Source organism: Ursus americanus, chromosome 5 (assembly GCF_024610735.1).
Source record: "Ursus americanus isolate L20-20 chromosome 5, mUrsAme1.1.p, whole genome shotgun sequence".
Classification (NCBI taxonomy): Eukaryota; Metazoa; Chordata; class Mammalia; order Carnivora; family Ursidae; genus Ursus; species Ursus americanus.
In genome coordinates, this window is record NC_142131.1 from 71,092,644 (window position 1) to 71,103,730 (window position 11,087).

Sequence of the window (11,087 nt, forward strand, 5' to 3'; positions counted from 1 at the left end):
CATGTATGAAAGGAGTAGAAGTGAAAATAATGAAAGGAGTAGAAGTGAAAATAATGAAAGGAGTAGAAGTGAAAAGAAAGTAAAATAATAAGGAGTAAAACTCCTTGCCGAAATAATAAGCTTCTTTTTTGTTTTTTTAAATATATTTTTTTTACAAACTTATTTTTTAAAAATCAGATTTATTCCAGGGGTGCCTGGGTGGTTCAGTTGGTTAAGCCTCCGACTCTTGTTTTCAGCTCATGTCGTGATCTCAGTGTTGTGAGATCAGGCCCTGAGTTGTGCTCTCTGATCAGCATGGAGTCAGCTTAAGATTCTCTCTCCCACTACCCCTTCCTCTTGCTCTCTCTCAAATAAATAAATCTTTAAAAAAAATTAAAAAAATAGAAATCAAGTATTTTCTAACAAAATTCACTGTGAATTTTGCGTGTTCCCCAAAGTTTTAGTTGTAATCAGATATTTATTATCAATTCCTCCAGTGATGGGCTTGAGTGCTGAAAGCAGTAGCTGACTATGTTTTCTAGTTGACCTGATGACATATCAAAGCTGTTAGTAATTACAGTTAATCAACATTATGAATTATTCTTATGGTTATGTAATCATAGGCTTTCTTTTTATCATTACACGTTTCTGAACCGTTTTCCTCCATCTCTTTCCCTCCCTGCATCTATTTTCCATTTTTTACATTGGTAGAAATGCAGAGTCATTTTAATATGATTATTTCTAAAACATTATTAGTTAAATATGCTTTAAAGGATGTATTCCAAAACTAAATACATCTGTAGTAAATCTTTTATGATGCATACTTTTCTTTTCTCCCTTCCTCTCTTTCCCCTCCTCCCCCTCCCCCCTTCCTCTCTCCGAGGATAGAAAGGATACAAGTTGTAGAGAATTCTTTGAACAAAACGCATTCAGAGTAGAAGGACCATATTTCTCTTCATGGGGGGACTGCATAAGGAAGGAAGAGGGATGCCTGGGTGGCTCAGTTGGTTAGGTGTCTGCCTTCGGCTGAGGTCATGATGCCAGGGTCCTGGGATCCAGTCCCACATTGTGCTCCCTGCTCAGCAGGGAGCCTGCTTCTCCCTCTGCCTACTGTGCCCCGTGCTTGTGCTCTCTCTCTCTGTCTCTGACAAATAAATAAATAAAATCTTAAAAATTAAAAAAAAAGGAAGAAGGGGACTGAGAGACAAGATTCCATGGATATAAGAGAGATTTAATGCTTTAAAGGAATGAGAGACTCATGGAGCTTCAGAGATAGTAAATGAGAGAGAACACCTGATAATAAAATCAAGTTCCTCTGTGTTAAGACTTAGACATCACTACTTCATTCCACATGCTTACATATTTTATGAGTAAAAACTGAAATTCTCATCTACCTTTAAATGTGATGCTGTAAAGAGTATGGGCTAGGAATATGGCTTTATGAGTGTAAGATTACTTGAATTTCACTTGATTAAAATAGGAATCAAAAGGCCAGAATGTTGACATTTGATTTTCTGTTGCCTTTCTCATGTCTGACTCTGTCAATTATCAAGTCTCACTCAGCTAAATTTGTGTGTGTGTGTGTGTGTACACTCACTTGCCCCCATACAAGCATACACCTATCAGTTTATATTAAGAAATAATGAAAGACTAAACTATGAAATTAATAATACCCCAACTGTCAACTCTCCAAAGTAATTAAATTATTTTCACTTCTACTGCAATGTCTGAGGGTTTCCTTTGCTCCATATTCTCTCCATTCGGTGGTGGTAGTCTTTTTTATTTTAACTGTTCTATTGAGTGTGAAATGTTATCTCATTGTGATTTTAACTTGCATTCAGTCCTGTTAAGCACTTTTACATGTGCTTATTTGCCTTTCTTATATTTTCTTTTGTGAGGTGCCTTTTCATGCATGGGTCCCCTGGGAAGGGGTCAATTAGTCTTTTTACTTATGATGTGTAGGAATTTGCATATATTCTGCATGTATTTTCAATGTCAGGTATATGTGTAACTATCCTCTTTGACTATTTAACAGTAACAATAATCAAAGGATATTATGTATGAAAGATTTTGATATACTTAATATTTCTTTTTTTAAAGATTTATTTATTTATTTTAGAGAGAGAGAGAGAGTGTGTGAGAAGGGTGCGAAGAAGGGGCAGAAGAAGAAGGAGGGAGAGAATCTCAAGCAGACTCCCTGCTGAGCATGGAGCCTGACATGGGGCTTGATCTCATGATCCTGATGAGATTATGATCTGAGCTGAAATCAAGAGTTGGGTGCTTACCCGACTGAGCCATTGAGTGTGCCCCAATACATTTAATACTTCTAAACTGGCGATTTGGGAAGGAAGTTAGTAGTTAAAACACAGATTTTATAACTTTAAATTTAAAACAGAAATTACATTCTGTTATTCTGTTTTCGGTTTCAGGTGCAGCTAAAAACTAGCATTTCTAGTCAGTATGTAATTCGGACGCAACCAACTAATAGGTGCCTTTCTACACTGGAATGTGCAGCTGCTGCTCTTTCCATTTTGGAGAAAAACAATTACATACAAGAGGTATGTCTTTGGAAGGTTATATGGTTTTGAAAGTAAGCAGTTTGGTTAGATTTTATCTAGAAAATTTAGAAATGCATAACTTGTTAAATTTGCAGCTCAGGTGTCAAATTGAATGTATCTGCGATAGAAATTTGTGTGCATTTATAACCTTCTCTCCCCCTCTGGTGTTTTTCTGTGCTAGTTTAGCATCCAGATTGCATTATTTAAATATTCATTTTAAGCTGTGCAAACAGCATTTGTAATAAGCTAAATTGCTTTTAAGTAGCACAACATTAAATACAGGGTTTTTTGGTTAGATTTTTCTTTTATTATTTTGTATTTCTCTTTTTGCATTTTGTGTTTTCTTGTACACAGCTTTTTTCTTTTAATTAAAAGAATATTTTAGAGCATTTTTTTTTGGTATTTGTGCTTTTATTTGAGAAGGTGTACCAACTTTCTGTTTATCTTAGTCACCACTTGCTTGGAGTATAAAAAAGATAATTTTTTGAGGAAAAAAATGCCTGCAGAATATGAAAAGGTTATAACCTGCAATCATCATTTTATTTAATTTCCATGAAAGCCTGATGATTTCATATATACTTAATAATCATCGATAAAGAATGATGTTCATTGAACTCACAAACATCTCAGTCTTTTGGAACACGTAGGAAACTTTGCACTTAAGGCAAAAGAAAAAAGAACAGCAAAATAAGACTTAAATTGTTAGAGTATTTTAATCACTGAAGATTTTTGATAAATAAAACTCAAGAAGAAAAGTAATAATGAGTGTAACTAAATAGAGTTTTATAACTCCTCTTTCTGGCACACACACATACACAGTACTCATTCCTGCCTTCTTTCACTCTCTCATTATACTCTGTGGGTACTATTACAAGAGTGTGCCTTAGCCGTGAAGGAAATTTGAGTAATGGCTAAAAGCTCAGGTCAGAGTAATTGGATTGGTTACCAAGAAAAAGAACCAAAGACGTCCAGAGCAGGGAGAGTTAAAGAATGCCTGATGCAAGCCTTGAATTGCATTTTTCCCTCTCCCCTACCCTAAGCTATGGGAAATGTCAGAGTTGGAGGCTTTTCTTCTTTTGAAAGAAGTAGGCTTTCATGAGTAGGCTTTTTTGTGTGTGTATCTGTGTGAGTAAACTTTGTTTTGGGTCTAGGAAATTTTTCTTTCTCTGTTCTCTCTCCTTTGAGAAAGAAAAATATTTCTTGACGGACCATACATCTTTCTCCCAAATGACCAGAGAGTGTTTTCTGACTTAACTCCCTCTGCTCTAACCTTTTCACCGGCTCCCATGTATCTAGCTATCAACATAGCACTTTATATACCCCTATACTTGTTTTTCTATTTTGTTTATATGTTCTTGAGCAAAAATAATATACTCATTTTGGGCATCTTAAAGGAAAGATGAAACTGAGTGCTATTATTTAAACTTGCTTTCTGTACAGTCTCTCTATTTTCCTTTTTGTTGACTTAAAACTCTACGATCAGCTCACATCAGACCAAGGACCCATTAAAAGCTCAAATCTTGAGGGAAAAATGTAATATTCTTTGACTGTGGATTTGAAACTTTATTTCCTCTCCTTCTTTGGGGTTCTGGAAAGAATCGTCTATGGACCTACATCTCTTATTTCTACACTGGAATTGGATCTTTGCTTCAATTCTGAACAGAAGCTTACATTGTTGGTAGTGGTGGTGATTTAATAATGTCGTTGTGATACAATAGGGCTAGGGGTTTTGATTGTTTTTGTACTACTACTGCCAGTGCTGCTACTGCTCCTTCCTTCCCAGTTTCATAAGATACATGATTCTGGTATTAGTTAATGTACCCTTCCAGCAGGAAGCTTATCTTACGTTCTGAGTATAATATCCAACCACAGGCAAAGTTCAAGACACAGAATGGCGACAGGATCCATCCTGTCTTCAGCTTTTGTTATTGTTGTCTGTGGATCCAATGGCACACGAAATCCCAAAGTAATATTGAGGTCCTACAGTTCTCTTTCTGTTTGCTTTGATCACCAGGAGTAGTCATACTTCAGTGGCCAGGAGAGGAAAAAGGGTGTTTGACAATCAGACGTGTGATTTGGGAGGTGCTGATAAGATTCTTGGCTGGAGCAGGGGCAGAAAAATGCATAATGGAACATCCCAAGTTACTTATTATTACAGCTGGCAAAAAATTAGCTTTCTCAGTAGGGGAATCCCAAGTCCATCCTGTTCGAATCAAGCTACAATTTTTAAAAAATACATCAGTTCATTCCCCTGAGAAATGCAGTTACCGTCTGTTCTGAATGTAGGTATTTTCTCTCTTTCCTGCGGAGGAAGGCTAGGACATACGTGTTTCCCCCAGTAAGCTTTTATTAGCGGCCTCCTAATGAAACATTAAGACAGTGGGGCAGGGTAGTAATTTTTCTTCTGGCTTTATTCTGTACGGGTAGGTAGGGCTCCTCAAAATAAAGAACTTGGCACAGAAGAGCTTTCTTAGTCTGCTGATTCATCCTCGTCCTTTATGAGAAAAGCTAAAAGCTAGCATCTTTTCAGACGCTCACAGTAGCTCTGAGTAAGCTAAGCAAGTTTGAATTAAACCTCCATCACTTACATCATCACTTTTTGCCCGTGAGCAATTCACATGATCTCCTTGTGCTTGTTTACTTACCTATCACATACCGAAAATAGTTACCTCTTAGTACTGTTGTGAGAATTGAGTGGGATAACATGTGTTAATTGCCTGACCCCAAGAACTCAAGAAGAATTAATCCCCTTGTTCTTCCTTGTCCCCCTGATTCTTGCCAATAAATTGACAAAAATTTTTAACTGACGATTGGTGATTTTCATTCAGCTATTGTAATATTTACCAGGGCTTTTCACACTTTGAAAATCTTGAGCTTAGGGATCTTTTTTATAATAGAACCTTTTCCACTTATGAAGTTTTATCTTATGAGCCTGTAGAGGTAAATGGGGTAAAGGTTTGTGCGCGGCCTGAGTGCCGTAGCTCTCTGCTTGACAACAGTAGCTGGTCAGTAACGGTCCCTTGAGAACTGTCACTTTATACCTGCAGACAGAGGATTTACAAAACACTGATTTCCCCCCAAATAAACTTTTAAAAATGAACTTAATTTGAAAGTGAAGGATTTTGGATTTTTATTGTTCCTATGAACCAGCCTGTTTCTCCTATGGCTTCACATTGCCTCAGATATAATGTTAGTTTATACAGAAGCCTTGTCATTTATTACCACGTGGTGTGCTACACATGTTAAACACATTCCCCTTAATGTAACCTAACAATGACTCTGTAAGGTTGACATTATTTCCCTCACTTTACAGATGAAGAAAATGGCAAGGAGAAGCTATATGACTTATCTGGCAACACGTAGCTAGTAATGATTACACCCGTCAAGAAAGGCTAGATGCGGCTGCAAAATCAGAATGGCTTAACCCAACAGAGGTTTATGCCTCTGTCACACTGTCTGTGCTGTGGGATGGCTGGGGGGCTTGTGCTTGCTGTAGTCACTTAGGGGCCCAGGCTGGTGGAGGCACCATCTAGATATGTCATTCTCCTTTCATCGAGGAAGGCATAAACGGAGGTGGTGAGTCATACATTCTTTTAAAGCTTCTGTCCAGAGGTGACGCACAGTACTCACACTCACGTTTTGTTAACCAAAGCAAGTGATATGGCCGTACCTAATCTGACAGATGGAGTACTGGTGTATTTATGAATAGCACTACTGAGCACCACAGAGATGGAGTGGGAATCTAATCTAGATCTGTCTCCACAACTCATTCTCTTAATTACCTTAGGAAACTGATAGAATCTCCTTTTCAGGAGGGAAACATTGGAGGCCCTTACCAATAGGACTATTAGTATTTTGTCCATCAAAAATCTAACAAATGTCATAAATAGAACCTTCCATTATCTCAGTCTGTATATAGTCCTAGGTATGCTTTCTAGGGGTGATGTTTCAGGATCCAGTCAGTCTGTGTTGACTCTAAAGAAATATATAGTCATTTCCACATTCCCTCTCTTATTTGAAGAAGTTAAAAGAAATCATGATAGCATATATAAGGGGCTACAGTAATGGCGTGCAGAGCTTTTCCAAGAAGTTTGTCTCTTTCCCATTGGTGTATATCAGGGATTACATTTGGCTGCATGTAACAGAGTGGTTGAACGGTGTATATACTGGCTTCTTTTTCTCCTGGATTAAAGAAATGCTGAGGTGAGCAGCCCAGGGCTGGGGATCTCTTCTGTCTCTCTGTCCATCATCAGATATATTTGACTTTAGTCTTTATGTTGATTGCAATGTAGTCACTTGATGATTGTCCCACCCCTAACAGTCCTGTTTCAGGCAAGAAGAAAGTGCAGAAGCCTCTGCCTCCCGAGTCTGTCCCGTTTTAAAGAGAGTCTCTGGAAGCTGCACGCAGGAGCCTCCACATGCACTTCGTTATATGGGCTGTGTCAGTAGCCAGTTAGCATTACTAGCTGGATACGTTGCCCCCTTAAATAATATTTTGGATTTTTTTAATAAGGAAAAAAAGAGTAAACATGGACAAGGAAATGCTGGTGACAGTGTCTAAGAGTTCAGGGTCAAACTAGAGTTTATATTAAGCTCTTCACTGCCATTCACATTGTGTATGAGGGAGAATACATTTTCATATGGACGTTGTGAAATTTTGGTAGATAAATCTATCAGCTTTTTTCTTTGTTCCTTTTATTTCTAAAAAACAGTTTGCTTACCCAAGTTTGCTATTGTTATTTGATTTAGATCAGGGGCCTCAGGCCCAAGGAAAGAATCTGACTCGGAATATGTTTTAAACATGTGACAGAGTGGAATTTTTTTTTTTTTTAACTTGAAAAACTTCAGGTCGGGCATGTGCTGTAGTTGTGTTTTAATCTCCACTGTTCTTTGTTATCGTATGGGTCCACCCAGTGTACATGTTTATGTCATATGATTGGCCCTGTAGGTATTTGGATTTAGACAGGTACATATATAGTTAGAATTATTTGAAATGTACCAAAACCGGGATATCTAACTTGTATGTGGTCCCTAATGCGAGAGAATTAGTAAACCTCTTACCCATTGCTGTCATCATCTGATTGTTCTCAGGCAGCAGGAAATGTGCATCAGTCTGTGATTGAAACTGAATTAAGGGGCGCCTCGGTGGTGTAGTCGGTTGATTTTGGCTCAGGTTGCAACCTCAGGATCATGGGATCGAGCCCCACATTGGGCTTCTTGCTAAGTGGGGTGCCTGTTTCTCTCTGTCTCTCTCTGTTCCTCCCACACTCGTGCTCTCCTCTTTCTCTCTCTCAAATAAATAAAACCTTTAAAATAAAAGGAAATTGGATTAACTAATTTGTATCTAAAGGTCTCTTTTATTCTGTTACACATTAAATTATTATAATACAAAAGTTTTTTGAGGTATTTGAATATGTTAATGTATAAAACTAAATTTGGGCTTTTTCATCTCTATGGAGAATTAGCTACTTGTGTCTTTTTACTGGAATTCCTTAGCGCTCTGTAAGGTATGAGTTAAAAGAAATTTATATTTAGAAATCATCATATATTTAGTAGAGTGTCTATTACTTTTCATAGTTAAAAGCCAACAATAGAAGAAACACCATAATCCCTCTTTCTGAAGAAAAAGCTAGATACAATATCATGATCTGTTACAGACACTATTTTAGTATCTTTTTTTATCTTCACAGACTTTGCTTCGTCCTCTTCAAGCTTTATGCTCTTTCCAGCTTCAGCATGGTGCTCAAATTCGCCTCAGCAAGGAACACCTTCTGAAAAATGGATTATACCCTAAGCCAATGCCAAAGAACAAGCGCAAGCTCAGGAAAATGGAACTGTTGATGGACAGTGTTAAAATCTAGTACAGTTGTTGCATGGTGCTAGTTGTGGTGTCTTCCACCAACAAGAACAGGCTAAGTGTTCAGAAAATTCAAGTCTGTGCGTTTTTGACTGTCTAAAGAATGAGAGTTGCATACTAAACTTGCCCAGAAGAAGAAAGTAAACCAAATAGCCATAAAAATACAAACAAAATTTCATTGACTCCATAAAAAGCAAATTTTCATATTGTATTTGTTTTAAAAAATGTGCCTCTAATACATTTTTTCAGATCTGTTGTTTGAAATGCGATTAGTTATTGAGTGAGGTTAGAAGTTCTTTTTTATAAAATGGGAAGAAATTATTATACCTGATTGGGGCAGTATTGTTCTCATTAATGTTTGTAGATAGTTAGGTGTCGACCAGGAATAGAGGGCACTTACATCAATATGCAATCTTGAACATAAACTTTATAATTTGTAATAAGTAACAAAAATAATGGTCAAGTAGTTTAGATTGATTTAATTTATTTCATAGAATACTATAACAGAGTAAGGAAACTAAATATATTCTTTAGGGACTAAACTTGAACTCAGCTATTATGATTTAAGTGTTCTATTAATTGCCTGGATTTTTTGGTATTAAGGTATAATTGGAATGTAAGATTATATTAGTTTCACGTGGATACCATAATGATTCAGTATTTATATACATTGCAAAATAATCACCACATGGTAAGTCGAGTTAACATCCCTCACCATACATATTTACAAGATTTTTTTTTCTTTTTTTTTTTTTTTAAGATTTTATTTATTTATTTGACAGAGATAGAGACAGCTAGTGAGAGAGGGAACACAAGCAGGGGGAGTGGGAGAGGAAGAAGCAGGCTCATAGCAGAGGAGCCTGATGTGGGGCTTGATCCCAGAACGCCGGGATCACGCCCTGAGCCGAAGGCAGGCGCTTAACCGCTGTGCCACCAAGGCGCCCCACAAGATTTTTTTCTTGTATTGAGAACTTTTAAGATATACTTTCTTAGCAAATTTCCAATATGCAATATTTACAATTTTGCAGAGTTATTAACTATAGTCACCATGTTTTATATTACATTCCCATGACTTATTTATTTTATAACTGGTAGTTCCTTTTGACCCCATTCACCCATTTTGGCCACTAGTCACTCTCTGCTTCCAGCAACCACCAGTCTATACTTCATATCTATAGCTTGTTGTTGTGTTTTTTTTTTAAGGTTCCACATAAAAATGATATCAAATGTTACTTATCTTTCTCTATGTGACATTTCACTGAGCATTATGCCCTCCAGGTCCATCCATGTTGTCGCAAATGGCAAGATTTCATTCTTTTTTTTTTAATGGCTGAATAATAATCCATTGTGTATATATATATAGAGAGAGCACATTTTCTTTATTCATCCATTGATAGCTGTTTAGGCTGTTTCTATATCTTGGCTATTGTTAATGCGGCAGTCAGCCTAGAGAGGGGCATCTTTTCAAGTTAGTCTTTTTGTGTTCTTTGGCTAAATATCCAGCAATGGAATTACTAGATCATAGGATAGCTCTACTTTTTACTCTTTGAGGAACCTCCATACTGTTTCCCACAGTGGCTACACCACTTTGCATTCCTGCCAGCAGTGCATGAGGGTTCCCCTTTATCCACATTTTCCGTGTCAGCCCTTGTTATTCCTTGTCTTTTTGATACTAGACATTCTGGCAGGTGTGAGGTGATATCATCTTTGTGGTTTTGATTTGTATTTCCCTGATGATGAGTGATAGTGAGCATCTTCTCATGCACCTGTTGGCCATCTGAATGTCTTCTTTAAAAAAATGTCTATTCAGGTCCTCTGCACTTTTTTTTTTTGGCCCATTTTTTAATCAAATTGTGGGGTTTTTTTCCCTAGTGAATTATATGAGTTCTTTATATATTTTTATTAACCCCTTATCTGACATCTGATCTGCAGATATTTTTTCCCATTCCGTAGGTTGCCTTTTCATTTTGTTGATGGTTTCCTTTGTTGTGCAGAAGCTTTTTAGTTTGATGTAGCCCCACTTTTTTATTTTTACTTTTGTTCCTTGTGCTTTTGGTGCCTGATTTAAAAAATCATTGCTAAGATTGGTATCAAGGAACTTACCGCCTTTGTTTTTTTTCTAGTTTTATGGGTCTCACATCTTATATTCAAGTCTTTAATCCATTTTGAATTAATTTTTGTGTGTGGTATAAGATAGTGGTGCAGTTTCATTCTTTTGTATCTGGCTGTAGCTTTTCCCAACATCATTTATTGAAGAGACTGTCCTTTCCCCACTGTATGTTCTTGGCTCGTTTATCATAAATCCTAAGTCAATCGATCATGCGTGTGTGAATTTATTTTTGGGCCCTATTCTGTTCCATGGATATATTTGTGTGTTTTTATGCCAATACCATACTGTTTTGATAACTGTAGCTTTGCAATGTACTTTGAAATCAGGGAGCGTGATGCCTCCCTCTTTGTTTTTCTTTCTCAAGGTTGTTTTGGCTCTTTGGGGTCTTTTGTGGCTCTTACAAATCGCAGGATTGTTTGTTCTCTATCTATGAAAGATGCCATTGGAATATTGATATGGATTGCAATGAATCTGAAGATTGCTTTGGGTAGTAGCCCAAACTTTGAAAGAGGTGCGGGTAATTTTGACGTAGCACGCATTTTTATTTGTAATCGCTCTGGGTAAGTTTAGATTTTTCAGTATT

The 11,087-nt window shown here is 37.0% G+C and overlaps 1 protein-coding gene across 3 annotated transcripts in view; it reads left to right on the forward strand.

Moving 5' to 3' along the window:
- Window positions 1–10,709, forward strand: part of DTWD2 (DTW motif tRNA-uridine aminocarboxypropyltransferase 2) — a 161,085-nt gene extending 150,376 nt beyond the window's left edge. For all 3 annotated transcript variants that reach the window (XM_045794879.2, XM_087862366.1, XM_087862367.1), the window contains 2 exons: window positions 2,409–2,537; window positions 8,228–10,709. In XM_045794879.2, the coding sequence (XP_045650835.1) occupies window positions 2,409–2,537; window positions 8,228–8,398 (300 nt within the window). In that variant the 3' untranslated portion in view covers window positions 8,399–10,709. The remainder of the gene's footprint in view (window positions 1–2,408; window positions 2,538–8,227) is intronic.
- Window positions 10,710–11,087: the final 378 nt, after the last annotated feature.